The sequence below is a fragment of the Pelodiscus sinensis genome, chromosome 19, assembly GCF_049634645.1.
Source record: "Pelodiscus sinensis isolate JC-2024 chromosome 19, ASM4963464v1, whole genome shotgun sequence".
Lineage (NCBI taxonomy): Eukaryota > Metazoa > Chordata > Testudines > Trionychidae > Pelodiscus > Pelodiscus sinensis.
In genome coordinates, this window is record NC_134729.1 from 7005413 (window position 1) to 7027729 (window position 22317).

General features: G+C 61.6%; 1 protein-coding gene across 1 annotated transcript in view; it reads left to right on the top strand.

The window, feature by feature from the left end:
* The window catches only part of NCKAP1L (NCK associated protein 1 like), a 68838-nt gene that overhangs the window by 17852 nt on the left and 28669 nt on the right, over positions 1 to 22317 (top strand). Inside the window, exons 9-26 of the mRNA XM_075902081.1 lie at positions 239 to 395; positions 1576 to 1632; positions 2152 to 2248; positions 3972 to 4081; positions 5588 to 5720; positions 5875 to 5956; positions 6228 to 6286; positions 6732 to 6877; positions 8258 to 8390; positions 8842 to 8961; positions 9561 to 9700; positions 10415 to 10546; positions 11060 to 11278; positions 12800 to 12930; positions 16362 to 16459; positions 17074 to 17167; positions 17785 to 17867; positions 22204 to 22284. Coding sequence (XP_075758196.1) covers positions 239 to 395; positions 1576 to 1632; positions 2152 to 2248; positions 3972 to 4081; positions 5588 to 5720; positions 5875 to 5956; positions 6228 to 6286; positions 6732 to 6877; positions 8258 to 8390; positions 8842 to 8961; positions 9561 to 9700; positions 10415 to 10546; positions 11060 to 11278; positions 12800 to 12930; positions 16362 to 16459; positions 17074 to 17167; positions 17785 to 17867; positions 22204 to 22284 — 2072 coding nt within the window. The remainder of the gene's footprint in view (positions 1 to 238; positions 396 to 1575; positions 1633 to 2151; positions 2249 to 3971; positions 4082 to 5587; positions 5721 to 5874; positions 5957 to 6227; positions 6287 to 6731; positions 6878 to 8257; positions 8391 to 8841; positions 8962 to 9560; positions 9701 to 10414; positions 10547 to 11059; positions 11279 to 12799; positions 12931 to 16361; positions 16460 to 17073; positions 17168 to 17784; positions 17868 to 22203; positions 22285 to 22317) is intronic.

Genomic DNA, 22317 nt, shown 5'->3' on the forward strand with positions numbered 1-22317 from the left:
TGTTTTTAAGCTCACCAAGGATTTCCCGGCTAAGTCAAGCTGGTCACCTGCCATACTGCTGATAGGAGCTGAAGGCTGCTCTCAAATCCCCCCTCTCTCTTCGCTTCTGCAGGCTAAATAAGCCCAAATCCCTCAGCCTCTCCTCATAGGCCATGTGCTCCAGCCCCTCATCATTTTGGTTGCCCTAGTTCTGCTGGAAGGCTCCTGCTAATGTCCTCCCCTCTGCCCCTCCCTGCAGTCGGCTTCCTGCTGTGCCACGGCTGCCTGAGCTCTGGCCCACAGTGCCTGGAGCTGTGGAGGCTGGGCCTGAAGGGCTCGCTCTACATCACCCTCATCCGGGATGAAGCCCTACAGATCCACAAGGTCTCCGAGGAGCTCTTTGGCAGCCTGAAAGGGTAACGGGGTAGCAGGGGGCTTCGGTGCTGCAGGGGACATTGGGGGTGTGAGGGTGGGAGCTGACACATGCATGGAGGATGACTGCTGGGGGCAAGCCAGGTGTGTGTGGGGGGTGAAAGGCAGGGGCAGGAGCAGTTAGTTGGTGGGGGCATGTGGGGGGGGCAGTGTTTCCTCTTAATTTTTTCCATCCATGGGCAAAATAATCATTGTTACGTGCACCAAGGCAAGTGCGGATGTTCACCACCAATAGAAACACATGCTACCTGCTTTGGGCAGCTGTGGGCGCTCAGCTAATCAGCTGGGCTGCACCTGAATCTCTCCTGGGTGGCCACCCAAGTGTTCAGTTTCCAGGGAACACAGGTGTGGGAGGGCGAGCGGCTAGCACAGGGCGGAGGGTGGCTGCTGAGGGCAGGGTAGCTGGCAGGGCAAGTGGATGGTAGGGGTCGGAGGGGAAGGACAAGGAGAGCTCTATGGGACTAGTTCAGCATCCCAGGATTGGTGCCACATCTCAGCTTTGGGACAGGCCTTGGAGGGACTCCTGTGATGTGCTGGGCACCCCTCACCGGTTCCAGCTATGGCCCCTGGAGCTCATCACTGGACTGACCAGAAGGGGCAGCACAGGCTGATCTGGCCAGCCCCGGACCTGGGGAACCTCTTTTTCAGGCCTTGTGTTTCCCTCTCTGACTTCCTCACATCCTCCCTCTCCAGTGCTAGGGGTTCCTTCCTGCAGCCCAGACTCCCATGCCCTCGCCACACCCCCCATCTAGACCTGGTCTCCAGCTGCGTTCCTCCTCCCGCTGGGCCCAGCTGTCCCTGTGCTGGCGGCTGGGTTTTCCACTGCTTCCTCAGACTTTCCAGCCAGATGGGGCATCCTCAGCCAGCCGTGTAGTCACCCATTCAGGCTCAGACAGCTAGACAGCACCTGCCTTCCCCACCCCCCGACTCTTAGCCAGCCCTTATCCCTTAGCCAGCACACTTATCCCTCATCCTCCCCACGGGATAGCAATGCATTGGGGAAACTGAGGCACACGTCGGCTTCAAGAAAATATTACTGAAAATTCTGTTCTGGAGTCCGGTGGGTTGGCTGAGCTGCGCTGGGGTGAGGGGATGGGAGAGGGGCTCTCACAGCAGGCTGGGGGCTCCCCTGCCAGTAAGCGCTCACTCTGACCACCTTTGCAGGTATGGGAAGCGGGTGGCGGAGGTCAAGGAGTGCAAGGAGCAAGCTGTGGCAAACAGGTACAGGCTGCCTGGTCCCTGCGCCCGCCCATCCCCATTCTCACCTGGGTCATCCACGGGGCTGGGGATTTATTGCTCATGGCAGGTGGGTCTCGCTGGCACTGGCCAGTGCCCTTTACAGTGTGGGCAGGGCCTGTATAAAGGCTCTGAACTAGCACCTCTTGTAACACATGGCACTGGGTGCTGCTCCACCCCTGCCCAGCCAGTGCCCCTAATCCCAAGCCACAGCCCCTGTCAGCCCTGCCCTGGGCTCCCCTCCCCCCAGTTCAACGTGTGCCCCTCACTCCCCACCGCCCCTGCTGTGGCCCACCAGGATGAGAGATTTGCCCCGGATGCTGCAGCCCCACGCAAGACCCTACATGGCTGTGGGATGACACGGGGCTTGCCCTGCTGCAGCTGCATCCAGGGTGGAGAGAGGAGCCTTGGACTCCCTGGTGCTGGGTGGGCTCTGGGGTGGGCATGGGACTGGGGTGGGGGTGGGCAGTGCAGTGTCTGGTACAATCACCCCCCCTTGCACAGTGGCCAGTTGCACCGGAACCGGCGGGTTTTCCTACGCCACGCGGTGCGGGAGCTGGAGGCGCTGCTGGACGACCAGCCCGGGCTGCTGGGCCCCAAGGTGAGGGGGGCAGGGCTGGAGCCAGGAAGGGGCATGAGGGTGTCTGTGTGCATGTGTGTGAGTGTGTGAGCACCCTGTGCTTTCATGTCCAGTCCCCCGGCCTGTCTCACTGCCAAAGGGCTCCGCTCTGCCCCGCAGCCTTGGGTCTGGGGGAACATGGGGTCTCCTCAGTGGTGAGTCCTTGTCATGCTCCTCCAGTCCCAGGAGACCCCCGCCAGCAGCGTATCAGTGCCCCCAGTCCCGATCCACAGCCCTTGCTAGCCCAGCCATGGCTCCGCCCGCTGCCCTACCAGTGCCCCCAGTCCTGACCTTCAGCCCTGCTAGCCCTGCCTTAGCTCCGCCCACCACCCTACCAGTGCCCCCAGTCCTGACCTTCAGCCCTGCTTTGCCCTCCCCCCTCCATGGCCCCGGTCCAGACCCACAGCCCTTGCTAGCCCAGCCATGGCTCCGCCCGCTGCCCTATCAGTGCCCCCAGTCCCGACCTTCAGCCCTGCTTTGCCCTCCCCCCTCCATGGCCCCGGTCCAGACCCACAGCCCTTGCTAGCCCAGCCATGGCTCTGCCCACTGCCCTACCAGTGCCCCCAGTCCCGACCCTCAGCCCTGCTAGCCCTGCCTTGGCTCCGCCCACCGCCCTACCAGTGCCCCCAGTCCTGACCCTCAGCTCTGCTAGCCCTGCCTTGGCTCCGCCCACCGCCCTACCAGTGCCCCCAGTCCTGACCCTCAGCCCTGCTAGCCCTGCCTTGGCTCCGCCCACCGCCCTACCAGTGCCCCCAGTCCTGACCCTCAGCTCTGCTAGCCCTGCCTTGGCTCCGCCCACCGCCCTACCAGTGCCCCCAGTCCCGACCCTCAGCCCTGCTAGCCCTGCCTTGGCTCCGCCCACCGCCCTACCAGTGCCCCCAGTCCTGACCCTCAGCCCTGCTAGCCCTGCCTTGGCTCCGCCCACCACCCTACCAGTGCCCCCAGTCCCGACCCTCAGCCCTGCTAGCCCTGCCTTGGCTCCGCCCACCACCCTACCAGTGCCCCCAGTCCCGACCCTCAGCCCTGCTAGCCCTGCCTTGGCTCCGCCCACCGCCCTACCAGTGCCCCCAGTCCTGACCCTCAGCCCTGCTAGCCCTGCCTTGGCTCCCGCTGTGACTGGATCAGAGACCAGTGTGGCTCCTCCTCTCATCTCTTGATCAGTCCCAGTCACTGTCTGAGCCTGAGACCACCCTGGGGTTTCCTGCGACTTAGGCCCAAGGGTGCCCCTTCCCCGGCAGCAGGGCGAGCTGGCTCTGCCCCAGGCTGTCTCTTGTCCTCAGCCTGTGACAGGTTTCACCCCCAGAGCCCAGAAGCCCACCCGCCCCATAGCTCGGACATCGCTTCCTGGACCAGCGCTCAGGCCAGCTGGCTAGTTCTTAGCTCTCAGCAGAGCCGCCCCGCCCCGTTGGGTGCCATGGCGAGGAAACGGTCAGACACAGATGTACTCTGCCCGCCAGGAGAGGTGTGGGCCTGCCTGCGTCCCCGGCCATGCTGAGAGGGTTGTTTCCTCTCCAGGAAGCGGTTCCCCCCATTCCTGGTCACCCAGAGTGACCACGCGCACCATGCCTGCCCACGGGGGGGGGGGGGGAGGGGGGGGTGGTATTTGGCTCTGACAGCCCATGAGCCCTTGAGCCCCAGGGGCCCAGCCTCCAGCCAGGCCTGAGCCATCCCTGCCTGGAGCTGATGGCACCAAACTCCTTGCCAGGCTCTCTTCGTCTTTATGGCGCTCTCCTTGTGCCGCGACGAGGTGAACTGGCTGGTGCGTCACGCTGAGCATGTCACCAAGACCAAGACCCCTGAGGACTATGCCGACAGGTCAGGCCAGGGGCAGGGTGGGCACCATGGGGGTGGGGACGGGGGGTGTCCTGGGCAAGGGGGTGCAGATCCATGGTAAAGCCTGGTTGTCGGGGAGCAGGCTTTGGGGTGGTCTGGGGTAGGGGACAGACCCTGAGGGAGTCTGGCTCTGTGAGGGAGGGAGCAGGCAATGTGGGGGGAGGTCAAGCTCTGTGAGGGAAGGGACAGGCACTGAGGGGGGGTTGGCTCTGTGAGAGAGGGGACAGGCACTGGGAGGTCTGGCTCTGTGAGAGAGGGGAAAGGCACTGGGGGGGTTGGCTCTGTGAAGGAGGGGACAAGCACTGAGGTGGGTTGGCTCTGTGAGGGAGGGGACAGGCATTGGGAGGTGTGGCTCTGTGAGAGAGGGGAAAGCACTTGGGGAGGGGGTTGGCTCTGTGAAGGAGGGGACAGGCACTGGGGGGGTGTTTTTCTCTGTGAAGGAGGGGACAGGCACTGAAGGGGGTTGGCTCTGAAGGAGGGGACAGGCACTGGGGGGGTGTTTTTCTCTGTGAAGGAGGGGACAGGCACTGAAGGGAGTTGGCTCTGTGAGAGAGGGGACAGGCACTGGGGGGGGTCTGGCTCTGTGAGGGAGGGGCCAGGCACTGGGGGTTTGGCTCTGTGGTGGGGGCTAGGCCCATGTGGGACTGGCATGGGGAGGGGGAGGCACTGAGCAGGTTCGGCTCGGAGGGGGACAGGCACTGGGGGGAGCTGATCCTCAGGGGAACAGGCCTATGGTGGGTCTGGCTCTAGGGGGGCAGGCGCTGGGAGGGCTAGCTCTCAAGAGTGGGGGAGACGGACACTGGTCGCTGTGAGACATGGGAGGCCGTGGGACCCATGCTGAGTGGGGTGCACTGGACCTGTGGGCCTCCTGGGCAGAGAAGAAGGGCCGGGTCTTTGCTCAGGGCCCCACAGCCTGGGGGTTAGGAAATGGAGCCAAGTGACATGACAGCAGTTTGTGGCTCAGGTAACAATCCTGGGCCCAATTCGGCCAGTGGGCAGGTGGGCTGGATGCTGCAAGTGGCACCCGCTTTGCCTGGCGCAGCCTGAAAGACATGAGCTAAGAGCATGCGAGGGGAGATGGCTCCTGCAGGGAAGGGGAGCTGCGGTGGGGCCTGCCCTGGGTCGGGAAGTTGGCAGCCCTAGCTCCGTGGGCACAGGCGTCCCTGGGGAACCTAGAGGGGAACACGTGCCCCTGGGCGGTGGGCTGATCACAGCTTGTGTGGACACCTGTGTGAGGGGTGTGGCGGGAGCCCTGTGGCACTGTGGTGGGTGCGAGGCTGCCCTCAGCATCCAGTTTCCAGCTGGAGCTGTCAGATTCGGCTCCATCCTGGCCTGGCCCCTGGAGGCTTGGCCAGCGCATTAGGATGCGGAGGGGAGCGTTGTGGGATTGGCAGCAGAAGCAAAGGGCCCACAAACCTGGGCAGGGTGGCTGGGGCGCAGCCCTGTCTCCCCAGAAGAGCCTGACCTGGCCCCGTGTCACCGCTGCAGTCACATTGCTGAGGTGCTCTTCCTCATGGAGCAGCTGCGTGTCCTGGTGCGCAGGCACAGCCTGGTGATCCAGCGCTACCACGTCCAGTACCTGGCTCGCTTCGACGCCCTGCTGCTCAGCGACATCATCCAGGTAGGCCGGGGAAGGGCTGGGGGAGCTGGATCAGCCAGACGCGCAGCCCTGGGAGGGGAAATTCCCTGGCCCTTGGGAGCCCTGCAGGAGCCATGAGCGCCCTGCACCCTAGCGGCCCGTGAGACGCCCCCTAAGCCGCGCCCGTCTCTTTCAGAATCTGACCGTGTGCCCCGAGGAGGAGTCCATCATCATGTCGTCCTTCGTCAGCAGCCTGTCGTCCCTCACCCTGAAACAAGGTACGCAGCCTCCCCTCCCCGCTCTGCCCGGAGCAGCAGCTCCAGCCCAGAGCTCCCAGAGGGCGGTACGCTGCAGCCAGCCAGGACCCAGCCCCACCCCTGCCACCCATGCGAAGGGGGCAGCTGTGGCAGCCGGGCTCTGCTGTGCCAAGCCAGCCCCCTATGCCCCTGTGTGCTGAGTCAGCTGTGGGGGCAGGAGCATCAAGGGGAGAGCCCCCCTCCCCCACCCATGGGCCCACTGCATGCTCTGAGCCATTTCTCTTTCCTGCAGTTGACAACAAGGAGAAGTTTGATTTCTCAGGGCTTCGCCTGGATTGGTTCCGGCTGCAGGTAACTCCCCTCCCCCTCCCCCCTCCCCCTCCCATATGTGTGCGTCCCTATTAGGGGCTGGGCATCTGCCAGGGTGCACCAGCAACCCCTGCCCAAGACCCTGCCAGCCCCGCACTGGCAGCCCCTTCCCCACCCGGCCCCGTGACAGGTGGCAAATGGCGACCCCTCCCTCCCCCCAGCTCAGCCTCCTGCTACACCCAGAACAGCCTTGTTTCTGTTCACTGACTAGGGCCATGGCCCTGCTCCAGGCTCCCCTGTCCAGCCACAGGCCCATGGGACGGGGAGCTTGGGAGCTGGTGGAACTGCCCCTGGTAGGACTTGACCCTTGAGCTGCCAGCACCAAGCACGCAGCCCAACTAGGGGAGCTGCAGAGCAGATTGTGGGGGAGGGACGATATGGCTGCCCCAACCCTGGGCTATTTCTCACCCCTGCTTATCCCCTCCAGGCTTACACCAGTGCGGCCAAGGCCCCCTTGCAGCTGCGTGAGAATCCGGACGTGGGCCGCGTGATGAACCTCATTGTGTTCCATTGCAAGATGCTGGACTCACTGGAGGAGCTGCTAGTGGAGACTTCGGACCTGTCGGCCTTGTGGTGTGTACACCGAGCGCCCCGTGTGGGCAGGCCAGTGCCGCCCAGAGCCTACTGGTGCCTCAGTTTCCCCATCAGACAGTGCGATGCCAGGCAGGATCTGTTACCCTCGGAGCCATGATGTGTCAGATGGCGGGTGGGGAGATTTGGTGCCCATGGTGTTGCTAAGGCCCGGTTCCCAGCCCTGTGCTCAGTCTGTTTGGACCTGGTCCCTCCCACATGGAACCTCACACTCATGTACACCAGGCACCACACATGGAATCTAGCTGTGATTTAGGGCAGTTGCAGAGGGCACAAAGGCTGGCAGGATGAAGGCCTCTGAGTGGGATGTGGGTTGGAGTGGTGCAGCTCACATGGAATCACACACACATGCACAAACACAGAATTACATAGTGTATGTCTACACTACCACCCTAGTTCGAACTAGGGTGGTTAATGTAGGCAACCGGAGTTGCAAATGAAGCCCGGGATTTGAATTTCCCGGACTTCATTTGCATGTTGCCGGGCGCCGCCATTTTTAAATGTCCGCTAGTTCGGACTCCGTGCCCGCGGTTACACGCGGCACGAACTAGGTAGTTCGGATTAGGCTTCCTATTCCGAACTACCAGTACACCTCGTTCCACGAGGAGTAACAGTAGTTCGGAATAGGAAGCCTAATCCGAACTACCTAGTTCGTGCCGCGTGTAGCCGCGGGCACGGAGTCCGAACTAGCGGACATTTAAAAATGGCGGCGACCGGCAACATGCAAATGAAGCCAGGGAAATTCAAATCCCAGGCTTCATTTGCAACTCCGGTTGCCTACATTAACCACCCTAGGTCGAACTAGGGTGGTAGTGTAGACATACCCATAGAGACTCACGCGCACGTGGAATCTCATGCATGCACACACTGGGGGCACACACAAACAATCACACAAGCACACCCAGACTCATGCACATGGAATTACTTGCACAACCACAGAATCACATGCACATGGAATCATGCACACACCTGCATGGAAAGGTACATGCTTGAACACACACACAGACTCTCCCACACATGGATTCATGTAGCGGGCTCGACAGTTACTGTAATCTACTCGCCCATGGCGAGGTCTGCGCATGCGCAGTGTGCCGAACCACGCGGCTGGCGAGCGGGGCTTACCGCCGCTTGGCGAGCCCTGCTCATGTACATACACACATAACAACAGAATCACATATCCGTGGAATCACGTACACAAACCTACATGGAAAGGTGCATACCCACAAACAGAATGTCACACATGGAGTCCCACGCACAAACATGGAATCTCACACACAAGTATGGAATCACACGCACGCTCACACATTCTCAGTCAGACTCTTCCTGCCTCACCTGCCCTGGCGTGTCCATCTCCACTGACAGTTTCTACATCCGCCCTTTTGAGAAGCTCTTTGCTCAGACCATGGAGGAACCGGCCATGCTGCGCTTCACCATCGCCTTCCCGCTTGTCTGCAGCTACTTCGCCCACTGCACCCACCCCATGTGTCCAGAGGAGGTGTGTGCCACTGTGGCGGGGTGGGAGGGCAGGGTAACACGGGGGGGATGGGAACAGTCTGGTAACAGGTGTGGGGAACATGCATGATGCTGTGTAGATGGAGACCCTGCTGTGGGAAGGGGTGCAAGGGCACACCTGGTGAGGCATGGCCAAGGTGGAGGGACATCCATGGGGATTGGTAGGGGAACCAGGGGGACAGAGGAGTGATATAAAGGGGGAGAGCCGGGGGCATGCCTGGAGATGCATGTGGGGAGAACTCGGTGTGGGGAGGAGTGGGCATGCATGGAGGTGTGGGGGGGAGGAGCAGGCAGCGGGCACACACGGCATTGCACGTGGCGGGGCAATTTGTCTCCCCGTGGGGTATGAAGCCGAGTGGGGCTGGCGTTCGGGATCCATGGCTGGAAGGTGCCAGGCCGAGCAGGGCAGTGAGCAGCCCCTGGACTCTCCCCAGTATCCCCACCTGAAGAGCCGCAGCCTGGGTATGTGCAACGGCTTCCTAGAGGAGATGGCCAAGCAGGCGGCCAGCTGCATCCTGGATGCGTGTGCCGAGCAGCGCAACCTCAGCGAGCAGGTGAGGGCCCCGGGGGAGCATCCAGCCTGCAGGCACCTCTGCAGCCAGGGCAGGGGCACAGCATGGTGCGGGGCGGAGGGTGCCCAGTGGACCTGCCAACCTAGGGGCACCCCCGTGACCCTGTGAAGGGTTCCTGGAGCAGCTGCCACACTGGGGGCTCCTCACCATGCAAGGGAGGGAATATGGGGTGTGGCATGGCATGGGATGGGGTGCCAGGGAGTCAGTGACTGCAGCTTGCTGAGTCCTGCCGGCAATGGGGTGTGGGCATCAGCATGGCCAGCGGCTCCATGCTAGGAGAGCCCAATACCAGGCAGGCAGGCAGGCAGGCAGGATTCGTGCCCGCTGCGGAGGCATACAGATAGTTTGGAATAGGAAGCCTAGTCCGAACTATCTAGTTCGTGCTGCGTGTAGCCGCGGGCACGGAGTCCGCACTAGCGGACATTTAAAAATGGCGGCACCCGGCAACATGCAAATGAAGCCCGGGAAATTCAAATCCCAGGCTTCATTTGCAAGTTCGTCTGACTACATTAACCACCCTAGTTCGAACTAGGGGGTAGTGTAGACAGACCCTCAGTGCCCCGTCTCTGTCTCCTGGGAAGCTGCTGCCCAAGCACTGCGCCTCCACCATCAGCAAGGCCCGGAACAAGAAGAGCCATAAACAGCCTCCCAAGAAGGGGGAGCCGGAGCGGGACAAGCCAGGGGCTGAGAGCCAGAGGAAGGACCGGAGTGTGGTGACCAAGTAAGCCCACAGCGTGGGGGGCTTCCAGGGGGGCATTAGAGTCTCTTTGCTACCTGGGGGACTCCCATCCCTCAGATGGCTGGGGGGCTTCGGGGCAGTGAGGGGACGGGCTCTGGGTCACCAGAGGGGCTGATGGCTCCGACCCGAGAAGTGACATTGGTACTTGGCCCTGCGTGAGCACCCCTAGCCAGCCTGGTGCCCACCGTTCTCTTGGCTCACTGGGCTCCCCATTGCCTCTCGGCGCAGAGGTGGCAGTGAGCCCAGAGCTCCGGATTGACAGTCGCCCCTGGAGTAAACCTAGGGGTCCAGGCTGCCTGTCACCCCTGGGAGCGGAGGGGGGGTTAACCCAGGTGTCCGGGCTGCCTGTCACCCCTGGGAGTGGAGGGGGAGGTTAACCCAGGCGTCCGGGCTGCCTGTCACCCCTGGGAGTGGAGGGGGGGGGGGGTTAACCCAGGCGTCCGGGCTGCCTGTCACCCCTGGGAGCAGAGTGGGAGCTAACCCAGGCGTCCGGGCTGCTTGTCACCCCTGGGAGCAGAGGGGGGGGGGGCTAACCCAGGCGTCAGGGCTGTCCACTGTGCAGCTCTTTCCCATTCTTTCAAATGATCCCACCGTATTTGGGCTGTGGGACTGGGCGGCGTCGGGCTGGTGGGAGTGCGGGGGGAGGCTCCCAAGCTCTTGGCAGCAGGCAGTGACCGTGCTGCGTTTCTTCCCCAGCATGGACAAGCTGCACCAGATGCTGAGCGAGCTCTCCCTGAGCCTCAACCACATCCCCAGCTTCACTGTGTTCGAGCACACGGTCACGCCGGCCGAGTACCTCAGCAGCCACCTGGAGATGCGGCTCAACAAGTGCGTGGGTCCCATGGCTGGTGCTGGGCACTGCCTGTCCCTGCCCATGGTGGCTCGGTGGGGGTGGGGGAGTGGCCTGTCCCCACCCATTGTGGCTGGGTGGGGGTGTGGCCTGTCCCCGCCCATCGTGGCTGGGTGGGGGTGTGGCCTGTCCCCGCCCATTGTGGCTGGGTGGGGGTGTGGCCTGTCCCCGCCCATCGTGGCTGGGTGGGGGTGTGGCCTGTCCCCGCCCATTGTGGCTGGGTGGGGGTGTGGCCTGTCCCTGCCCATGGTGGCTGGGTGGGGGTGCGGGAGTGGCCTGTCCCTGCCCACAGTTCTCATTCAGAAGCTGAGATGGATATTGGTGCTTTTCGATCCACAAGCCCCAGGCAGCTTCTGGGCTTGGTTGTGCTGGGAGATGCCCATTCTCCAGGAACAATGGGGGTGGGGGGGTCTGGATGTTTTCAGGGGGGGGCTGTGGGCTCAACAGAGAGTCTGTGCCGAGCACCCTCTGAGCCCCCCATTCCCGTACAGATCCTTCGTGTCCATGGCCAACTACAACCAGGCGACGCAGGAGATCACGCGGCCCTCCGAGTTGCTGGCCGGCCTGCGCGCCTACCTCGCCTTCCTCCAGTCGCTGGGGCAGTTCATGTGCGTGGACACCAGCCGCATCATCCGCAGTGTGCTGCTCCAGCAGACGCAGCCCCTGGACTCCAACGGGGAGCAGACCCTCACCACCATCTACACCAACTGGTGGGGACCTGGGCTGGGGGCAGGACAGAGCCCTGGGTACCCCTGGGCCATGGGGCAGAAGAGCCTGGGAGATGCCTAGAGCGATCGGGAGGTGGGGTGAGCTGAGCTAAGAATGTGAGGAAGGGGCTGAGAGTCTTGTGCATGTGGAGTGTAGAGCAGAAGGGGCCCGGGGCGACCTGACGAGTCTCTAGCTACGTTAAGGGCTGTTGGAAGGGCAGTGCCCAGTTCTCCATGTCCTGTCCTTAATGCAGCTGAAGAGAAGAAGGAAGCAGCTGTTTGCTGTGCGGGAGATCTCAGGGTATGTCTACACTACTGCCCTAGATCGAACCAGGGTGGTTAATGTAGTCATACGAACTTGCAAATGGATTTGAATTTCCCGGGCTTCATTTGCATGTTGCCGGGCGCCGCCATTTTTAAATGTCCGCTAGTGCGGACTCCGTGCCCGCAGCTACACACGGCACGGACTAGGTAGTTCGGACTAGGCTTCCTATTCCGAACTACCTGTACACCTCATGGCGGGCTGTGGAGCAGGGGTTGTGAAGTCCCTGTTACTGGAGGTGTGTAGGAGCTGGTTGGACACACCCCTGCCAGGGACAGTCCTGGGTCCTGCCTCCATGTCTGTGGCCCTGTGCACCGGGGGAGTCCATGCTCTGAGGGCAGTGGGTGGCTCTGCCCAGCACAGGGCCGCCAGGGGAGGTGCAGTCAGGCCCTTCAGCCTCGCAGGCAGAGCTATCCCATCCACAGGACAGTTCGGGGCAGCTGCCCCAGGCGCTGAAATTTGGGGGTCCCTCAGCGGCTGCCTCAACTGCCTTATGGACAGGAGGGTCCTCCATGTTAGTCGCAGGGCTCAGGGCAGCCTGGGGGGCTTGGTGTGGGGTGGCAGCAGGGAGTCAGGCCCCCCACCCACACTCACCATGGCAGCGGGTGCCGGAGTGACCTGGCAGCCTGCTCTGCTGCCATCTCCCAGCCTGCCCTGTGCCAGGCCCTCCCAGTAATCCCCCGGTTTCAGGCAAGGGGTGCAATGGAGGTTGGAGGGGGTGGATCTAAGCAGAGGTAGGGCTTGGGGGAAGGGGCAGAGTGGGGCATGGCGGGACAAGGGGGGTTTGCCCGGGAGGGGGGTGTTGGACCCTCCCCCTATGCTTGGCCCTGCTGCAGTTTTTGGGCAAACAGGGCTGGGGAGGAGAAGGAACAAAAACTTACTTCTGGAGCCAGTGAGGGGGCAGGCTGCCCGTGTCAGTGCCCCTCAGTTCTGACCCGGAGCCCCCTGCTATCCCAGCCCTGCCAGTGCCCCCTCAATCCCACCCCAGGGCAGTCTGGGCCTTGGCAGCTGGACTAGGAGCCAGGAGCGGCCCAAGGCCGGCTGCAGCAGCTGGTGCCCTAGGCAGAAGGCGCATGGCGCCCCCGCCTACATGGCCGTCAATGGCCGTGACTAATCACGGGCTGCCCCTGCTAGGAGCATGCTGGGAGACTCATGCTGGGCCTGGCCGATGGGGTCAGTGGATGCTTTTGGGCTTCCTGCAGGTACCTGGAGGCGCTGCTGCGCCAGGCCAGCATGGGGGCCATTGTGCTGTCCCCGGCCATGCAGGCCTTCATCAGCATCCCCAGGGAGGGGGAGCAGAGCTTCTGCGCGGAGGAGTTCTCAGACGTCTCAGGTGAGCTGGTGCCACTCCATGTGCTGAGGATGGGGCCCCGGGATGCAGAGGCTGCGTGAGGGTGGGACAGCTGACTGCATTGGCCCTGGCTGGCTGCGGGCTGGGCTGCAGCATGGGAGGCCAGGGTGGCTGCTCTGCGGGGCTCTGCAGCACTGGGAGAGGCAGGAGTGGGACGTGGGGCAGCAGGACAGTGGGCTCCAGAGCTGGGGGTGGGGATGCGCGGTGGTGCTGGGTGTCTGACTCTGGAGCTGGGGGTGGGGATGCGCGGTGGTGCTGGGTTTCTGGCTCTGGAGCTGGGGGTGGGGATGCGTGGTGGTGCTGGGTTTCTGGCTCTGGGGCTGGAGGTGGGGATGCGCGGTGGTGCTGGGTGTCTGGCTCTGGAGCTGGGGGTGTGGACGCGTGGCGGTGCTGGGTGTCTAGCTCTGGAGCTGGGGGTGGGGATGTGCGGCGGTGCTGGGTGTCTGGCTCTGGAGCTGGGGGTGGGGATGCGCGGTGGTGCTGGGTGTCTGGCTCTGGAGCTGGGGGTGTGGACGCGTGGCGGTGCTGGGTGTCTGGCTCTGGAGCTGGGGGTGGGGATGTGCGGCGGTGCTGGGTGTCTGGCTCTGGAGCTGGAGGTGGGGATGTGCGGTGGTGCTGGGTGTCTGGCTCTGGAGCTGGGGGTGGGGATGCGTGGTGGTGCTGGGTTTCTGGCTCTGGAGCTGGGGGTGGGGATGCGTGGTGGTGCTGGGTTTCTGGCTCTGGAGCTGGGGGTGGGGATGCGTGGTGGTGCTGGGTGTCTGGCTCTGGAGCTGGGGGTGGGGATGCGTGGTGGTGCTGGGTTTCTGGCTCTGGAGCTGGGGGTGGGGATGCGTGGTGGTGCTGGGTGTCTGGCTCTGGAGCTGGGGGTGGGGATGCGTGGCGGTGCTGGGTGTCTGGCTCTGGAGCTGGAGGTGGGGATGTGCGGCGGTGCTGGGTGTCTGGCTCTGGAGCTGGGGGTGGGGATGCGCGGTGGTGCTGGGTGTCTGGCTCTGGAGCTGGGGGTGGGGATGCGCGGTGGTGCTGGGTGTCTGGCTCTGGAGCTGGAGGTGGGGATGTGCGGCGGTGCTGGGTGTCTGGCTCTGGAGCTGGGGGTGGGGATGCGCGGTGGTGCTGGGTGTCTGGCTCTGGTGTTGGGGGTGGGGATGTGCGGTGGTGCTGGGTGTCTGGCTCTGGAGCTGGGGGTGGGGATGTGCGGCGGTGCTGGGTGTCTGGCTCTGGAGCTGGGGGTGGGGATGTGCGGCGGTGCTGATTGTCTGGCTCTGGAGCTGGAGGTGGGGATGTGCGGCGGTGCTGGGTGTCTGGCTCTGGAGCTGGGGGTGGGGATGCGCGGTGGTGCTGGGTGTCTGGCTCTGGTGTTGGGGGTGGGGATGTGCGGTGGTGCTGGGTGTCTGGCTCTGGAGCTGGGGGTGGGGATGTGCGGTGGTGCTGGGTGTCTGGCTCTGGTGTTGGGGTGGGGATGTGCGGCGGTACTGGGTGTCTGACTCTGGAGCTGGGGGTGGGGATGTGCGGTGGTGCTGGGTGTCTGGCTCTGGAGCTGGAGGTAGGGATATGCGGTGGTGCTGGGTGTCTGACTCTGGAGCTGGGGGTGGGGATGTGCGGTGGTGCTGGGTGTCTGGCTCTGGAGCTGGAGGTGGGGATGTGCGGTGGTGCTGGGTGTCTGGCTCTGGAGCTGGAGGTGGGGATGTGCGGTGGTGCTGGGTGTCTGGCTCTGGTGTTGGGGGTGGGGATGTGCGGCGGTGCTGGGTGTCTGGCTCTGGATTTGTGAGGGGAGATGCGCGGCGGTGCTGGGTGTCTGGCTCTGGAGCTGGGGGTGGGGATGTGCGGTGGTGCTGGGTGTCTGGCTCTGGAGCTGGGGGTGGGGATGTGCGGCGGTGCTGGGTGTCTGGCTCTGGATTTGTGAGGGGAGATGCGCGGCGGTGCTGGGTGTCTGGCTCTGGAGCTGGGGGTGGGGATGTGCGGTGGTGCTGGGTGTCTGGCTCTGGAGCTGGGGGTGGGGATGTGCGGCGGTGCTGGGTGTCTGGCTCTGGAGCTGGGGGTGGGGATGCGCGGGGGTGCTGGGTGTCTGGCTCTGGAGCTGGGGGTGGGGATGTGCGGCGGTGCTGGGTGTCTGGCTCTGGAGCTGGGGGTGGGGATGTGCGGCGGTGCTGGGTGTCTGGCTCTGGAGCTGGGGTTGGGGATGTGCGGCGGTGCTGGGTGTCTGGCTCTGGAGCTGGGGGTGGGGATGTGCGGCGGTGCTGGGTGTCTGGCTCTGGAGCTGGGGGTGGGGATGTGCGGCGGTGCTGGGTGTCTGGCTCTGGAGCTGGGGGTGGGGATGTGTGGCGGTGCTGGGTGTCTGGCTCTGGAGCTGGGGGTGGGGATGTGTGGCGGTGCTGGGTGTCTGGCTCTGGAGCTGGGGGTGGGGATGTGTGTTGGTGCTGGGTGTCTGGCTCTGGAGCTGGGGGTGGGGATGTGCGGCGGTGCTGGGTGTCTGGCTCTGGATTTGTGAGGGGAGATGCGCGGCGGTGCTGGGTGTCTGGCTCTGGAGCTGGGGGTGGGGATGTGCGGTGGTGCTGGGTGTCTGGCTCTGGAGCTGGGGGTGGGGATGTGCGGCGGTGCTGGGTGTCTGGCTCTGGATTTGTGAGGGGAGATGCGCGGCAGTGCTGGGTGTCTGGCTCTGGAGCTGGGGGTGGGGATGTGCGGTGGTGCTGGGTGTCTGGCTCTGGAGCTGGGGGTGGGGATGTGCGGCGGTGCTGGGTGTCTGGCTCTGGAGCTGGGGGTGGGGATGCGCGGTGGTGCTGGGTGTCTGGCTCTGGAGCTGGGGGTGGGGATGTGCGGGGGTGCTGGGTGTCTGGCTCTGGAGCTGGGGGTGGGGATGTGCGGCGGTGCTGGGTGTCTGGCTCTGGAGCTGGGGTTGGGGATGTGCGGCGGTGCTGGGTGTCTGGCTCTGGAGCTGGGGGTGGGGATGTGCGGCGGTGCTGGGTGTCTGGCTCTGGAGCTGGGGGTGGGGATGTGCGGCGGTGCTGGGTGTCTGGCTCTGGAGCTGGGGGTGGGGATGTGTGGCGGTGCTGGGTGTCTGGCTCTGGAGCTGGGGGTGGGGATGTGTGGCGGTGCTGGGTGTCTGGCTCTGGAGCTGGGGGTGGGGATGTGTGTTGGTGCTGGGTGTCTGGCTCTGGATTTGTGAGGGGAGATGCGTGGCGGTGCTGGTGTGGCCAGCACTGGGGATGAGGTTCAGGACGTCTGGTGGCAGACTGGCTCGTGGCAGGGCAGCCAGCTGTCAGGGAGTTAGTCTGCCTGGCTCAGGACCAGGTATGGTGCTAGGCCATGTGGGGGCATGGGAGGGCCTGGGCTTGGCTTAGCTGTCCCTTGTCCAGGAGAGTGGGGGTGTAGGTCTGTCCCAAGTAGGCAGAAGGAGTTAATCCCTCCCCTCCCCCCAGAGATGCGGGCACTAGCCGAGCTGCTGGGCCCCTATGGCATGAAGTTCCTGAGCGACAACCTCATGTGGCACGTGACCTCGCAGGTGGTGGAGCTGAAGGTAGGACGCTGGGGCGGGCGGAGGCGCTGCTGGCTGCACTCAGATCTCCACAGCGACCGGCCCAGCAGCTTACTGGAGAGGGGCCAGCTGGTCTCCTGGGTTCTTGGGGAGTGTTGTGGGATTAGTGTGGGTGCAGGGGGATGGGAGCCAGGACTCCTGGGTTTTATTGCCAGAGCTAACACTAACTTGCTGGGTCCTGCTGAATATTTCCCCTCAGCTCCGTGTGCTATTGCCCAGCCAACTGGGGGGAGCACAGGCCACTGCTCTTTGGTTCATGAGAGTTATGGGGGGCCAGTTCGTCAGTGTCTGGGAGTTCCCTTAGAGCCAGAGGAGCTGGTGTTGGGTAAAACACTGATACCAGGAAAGTCCTGTGGCAGCAGCACCTGGCTGTGGCCAAGCTGGGTGTGGCTGATTGGGGCATTGGGCACGTCCGCCTGGTAGGTTCTGGCCCAGTTGGGCCTGGTGGGTTCTGGCTCTCGGCCAGTCAGGCCTAGCTGGTTGTGGCTCTGGCTAGCGCTGGCCCAGTCAGCTCTGGCAGGTTCTGGCTCTGGCCCAGTCAGGCCTGGCAGGTTCTGGCTGGCCCCTGTTTACCATGGTGATTATGTGTGTTGCAGAAGCTGGTGACGGAGAACATGGATGTGCTGGTACAGATCCGCTCCAACTTCTACAAGCCTGAGGAGATGGCATCACTGCTGCCCAGGCTGACGTGTAAGTGTTGTTCACCCATCCCTGGCATTGGCCACTGAATCCACTGCCCAGTCCAGAGCCAGCCGAAGGTGCAGCTCAGGGCTGAGCTGCAGTGAGCACTGACTGGAGAGGAGACACAGGAGGACAATAGCAGGGAGTAAGGGGGACAGACTGAGGGATGAGGTGAAGGGCACTGGCTGAGCTGGAGGTTCAGGGGGCTGAGGGTTGACGTGAGGGACTCAGGAGGGGGGCTGATGGTTGGGGTGATGGGTGAGGGGGGCTGAGGGTTGATGTGAGGGGCTCAGGAGGGGGGCTGATGGTTGGGGTGATGGGTGAGGGGGGCTGAGGGTTGATGTGAGGGGCTCAGGAGGGGGGCTGAGGGTTGGGGTGAGGGGGACTGAGGGTTGATGTGAGGGGCTCAGGAGGGGGGCTGAGGGTTGGGGTGAGGGGCACTGGGTGAACTGGGGTCTCAGGAGGGGAATGGCAGGGGAAGGGCTGCAGGTCAGAGTGAGGGGCGCTAGTGGGAGGTAAGCAGTCCCCCATCATAGGCCCAGGGATGTGTTGTACCCCATGTGTTTTGCAATCCTGTCTCCCATGTGTCCTTGCAACTCACCCCCACCCCCCTGCCCTCCTCTCAGCTGCTGATAATGTGCTGAAAAGAATGACCATTATCGGGGAGATCCTGAACTTCCGCTCCATGGCCCAGAGTGGGCTGCGTGAGGTGGGTGCCAGTTGGTCGGGGGTTGGGGGGGCATTGCGTGAGGCAGGGACTGGTCAGTCCACAGGAGGCTGCGTGAGGTGAGGGACTGGTCAGTCAGGGGGAGCTGTGCAAGGCAGGGGCCGGTCAGTAGGGGGAGATGTGTGAGGTGGGGGCGGTCAGTGGGGGGGAGATGTGTGAGGTGGGGGCGGTCAGTGGGGGGAGATGTGTGAGGTGGGAGCCGGTCAGTGGGGGGGAGTTGTATGATGTGGGGGGCTTTAAAAATGCTTCAGTACTGGGCTGTTGGATTCCGAAGGCTCCTGCAGTCCCTGTCCTTGCACTGCCAGAAAGCACAGCCGGGCCCGACCCATGCCTGCCTGGCCTGGGGTGTGTCACTCGCCCCTATGCAAAGTGAGGGTGCATGGAGTCACCAGTGAGCCTCCCCTGCCTGGCCCCTGTGCATCACCTTTGTTGTGTGGGAGCAGCATGGGGCAAGTGTTAGCGTGGGATCAGAGAGCACCTGAGGTGGGGGAGGGACGGCTTTGGGTCCCCCCTGCCTCTGACAGGCGTGAGAGCCGCATGCTCCTGCCACTCCCCCATTGCCAGGGGCGGAGGAGCTGGCTGCCCCCACTGTGCACCAGCCTGGGAGGCCATCTACTCCAACCCCCCACTCAGAGCAGGAACAACCCAACTCAATCATCCCAGCCAGGGCTTTGCCAAGCCGGGACTAAAAAATTCCAGGGATAGAGATTCCACCCCCTCCCTAGGGAACCCATCCCAGCGCTTCACCACCCTCCTAGGGAAATAGTTTTTCCTAATCTCCAACCTAGACCTCCCTCACTGCAACTTGAGACCACTGCTCTTTGTTCTGCCACCCGTCCCCACTGAGAACAGCCTCTCTCCATCCTCTCTGGAACCTCCCCTTGAGGTAGTTGAAAACTGCTCTCAACCCCCCTTCACTCTTCTCTTCTGCAGACTAAACAAGTCCAGTTCCTTCAGGCGATCCTCCAAATCCCTCAGCCTCTCCATAGGTCACGTGCTGCAGCCCGCTAATCATTTTTGTTGCCCGCCGCTGGACTCTCTCCAATGCGTCAACATCCTTTCTGTAAAGGAGGGCCCAGAAGTGGACGCAATAACCCTGATAGGGTCTCACCAGTACTGAAGGAAGGGGAATAATCACATCTCTAGATCTGCTGGCAGTGCTCCTCCTAATGCACCCTAATATACCAATAGCCTTTTTGGCAACAAGGGCGCCCTGTTGACTCATATTGTTATGCTTTTAAGAAGCACATGGGATCTTTGTCAGAGGAAAAGGCAATAAGCTGCTTTAATTAAAAATACAGTATGAAAAGCAGCATATGTATTTGTTCACACACTCAGCGGCCCTGCCAATGTTCTTATAGTTACCAGTCTGTCGAGGCTCAAGTCAGTCTATTGGCCAGTTACACTGAACAGGAGGGAGGAGCTGGGTTCCATTGATCTCGATTTGAGGCTCCAAGGTTTGGCTTTGCAGGACCAAACCCAGGCTACATCAGACTGCAGGCTTTTTGTGCAAGAAGCTTTTGTTGGAAGAGATCTTCGCAAAAACTTACTGCACAAGAGAACGTCCACACTGCAAAAGCGCACAGAAAATGCAATGGGCTTTTGCGAAAGAGAGCGTCCAGGCTGCTGGATGGTCTCTCACAAGTAAGCAATGATTGCTATGGACAGAATGGCCACCTGTGCTTTTTCCTCTTCCCTCTTCTTGCACAAAAACCCCCTCTTCCCCATCCACACACGCCTTTTTGCGCAAGAATTCTTGCCAAAAAGGTGTTCTTCCTCATAGAATGATTACCAATTGTGCAAAGCCCCCTCTGATCTTTCGATTTACTTGCACAAAAACATGTTTGAGGTGTGGACGCCCTGCGAGTTTTTGCAGAAAACGGCTGTTTTTCCGCAAAAACGCAGTAGTGTAGGCAGCCTCAGAGTCCCATGGCAAGAGCATCCCATTTTTATACTTGTAAGATCCCAGTTGAGTCTATGGGTTTTGCAATGTTATGCTGCAGTCCTCCGTGTGTTAATCTTGGGGGTTTCCCGCAATTATCCTTTGATGGAGCAGGAAACCTGTCAGGATGCCACACCAGTGAATCCTGAATTTACTGTTTCGCTATCCTGAACTACTACACCAATCACATCATAGTTCGTTAATTGTGCCAGGATTTCCATGTCTTCCAGTTTGTCAGCCACGCTTGGTGCATTTGTGTACAGGTGTAACCCACACACCTTCTGGCTTTGGAGCATGGTCCCATGGTCTAGTGGCACCGAGACCACTTACAGAGAGAATAACAAGCTTGTTCTACAGTCTTTGTGACCAGCAAGCTGGCTTTTAGCTCATGTGGTAGAGGTTCATGTACTAAGCCCCAGAGATCCCAGGTTTGATTCTGTTCATAGATGTCTGGGGTCTGTTGGAATGACACAGGCCCTAAGTTAATTAGCTGATTACCCTGCTTTCTCAGTATGGGTCAGGATTGACCTGTTGTATCCTCCTCCTTGGCATAAGGATCTTGCGGAAAATTGGTCTTTTGCGCAAAAAACCCCATCCACACTACCTTTTTCTCTGCAAAAAGCCTTTGTGCAAAAAGGTGTGCATAAATTATGCAAATGAGACACCGTAATATGCTAATTTGCATACTTACTGCCAGCCAAACTGGCATTGTAGATGAAGCCCTTCTGTTTCCTCATGGTGTTCCTCTTGTCCTTTACCTCAGGGCTAAGGTCACCATCCCCTAGAGCAGTGTTTCTCAAACTGCGCTCCATGGAGCCCCAGGGGTCCGTGAGACATCTCCAGGGGGTCCACAAGGTTGACAAACTGGAAAGCCTTCAAAAGCATACTTGAGAGTCGCCCCGAACTGACGCAATTAACACACGCTGCTGGGGCTCCGCAGACATTGCTACGCATGTGAACGGCTCTGGAGCCCAAAAAGTTTGAGAACCGCTGCCTTAGAGAATCTACTTTAAAACCCTTCTCACCAGGTTAGCAAGCCTGCCTGCCAAGCTTCTCTTCCCGCTCTTCATTAGGTGGATCCCATCTCTTCCTAGCAATCCTTGTTCCTGGAGCAGCGTCCCATGGTTGCAGAGCCCAAAGCCCTTCTCTCTGATGCCACCTACATAACTGGCATTCTTGGCAGTGTCCTTGGTGCCCAAGAAGCAGGAAGGGGTAGCGGTCCAAGGGCTTGATCTCCGTCACAGCCTGAATTCTAGCTCCAGGCAGGCAGCGCACTTCTCAAGCGAGTCCCCGATCACCACCATCGTCTCCTTCTCTTGGGAGTGGGTAGTTGTGGACCCCTTCCCTTAGGACAATGCATCCCATGCCTTCCGATTGATGGAGACATCTTCTGGCCCCTTTCCTCAGATAGCTCTTCCAGACCCCTCTCCACTGCAGTACCCACGCAGAGAGCCTGAAAGCAGTGTCTTACCTGTGTCTGCCCCGGGGGTATGTGAGTTCTCCTTCCTGTGGAGGTCACATGCTGCCAGTGCTGCTTTGCACTGCCCTCTGGTTCTTCAGCATGCGGTGCCTGATGTACCAAGCACTGGCTTCTCTCCAGAAAGTCCTCATTGTCTCTGTGGCAATGCAGGGGAATAGCTGGACCTCTGGTCCTCTAACCTTCTCTTCCAGCACGGAGACCACTTTGTGCAGATGAAGTCACTTCTGTCCCCTGGGAGAAAGACAAACACGATGCCTCCAGTGCAGGTCACAACAGCTGATCTCTCACTGCCCATGGTTTCCTCTCTTCAGATGTTGTGTGTACTGCTCACAGAACCCCAAAAGGCACCAACGCTCTGTGGGAGTGCCTCTGTTTGCCTGTCCTCTGCTCACGCTCACTCAGTTCCCAACTGGCCCCTTTTTATAAGGCTGCTGGGCCTGGCTCAAAGCCTTTCCTCCAGTAAGCATTCAAGGCCCACCTGGAGCAAAGCCCCCCAAGCACCCATGGCCCAACAGTCCCTGCAGCTAGCTCCCGTCAAACAGATGGTCACAGCAGACAGACGCACGGATATCTCAGCACAGCCCCCCAGGCATTGCTCCCCAGAGCTCCTCTCAGACGGTTCCCTGGCAGACTCAAGAGCCTCAGCTATTGCACTGCTCAATTCCCGGTCATGCAGCTTCCACGTCCCACCCCCGGGCTGGCTGCAGCTCAGTGGTGGGTAAAGCCCTCCTGGCCATCTGTGCAATGCTGTAGGAGCCTGGGCGTGGAAGGGCAGAGTGGAGGGACTCGTCTAGGCATCACCATGAGGCAGAGGGAGGGCAGAGCAGTGCGGCAGGCACCAGGGGGGCTGCCTGTATCCATTGGCGTCTCACGGGCTGGCTCTCTCCTTGCTGCAGGTCTTCTCCAACCGCTGCCCGTACCTGATGGGCCCCATCGAGTGCCTGAAGGACTTTGTCACCCCTGACACGGACATAAAGGTGGGTGTGACCCTCAGACTTCTCTGCACTGTG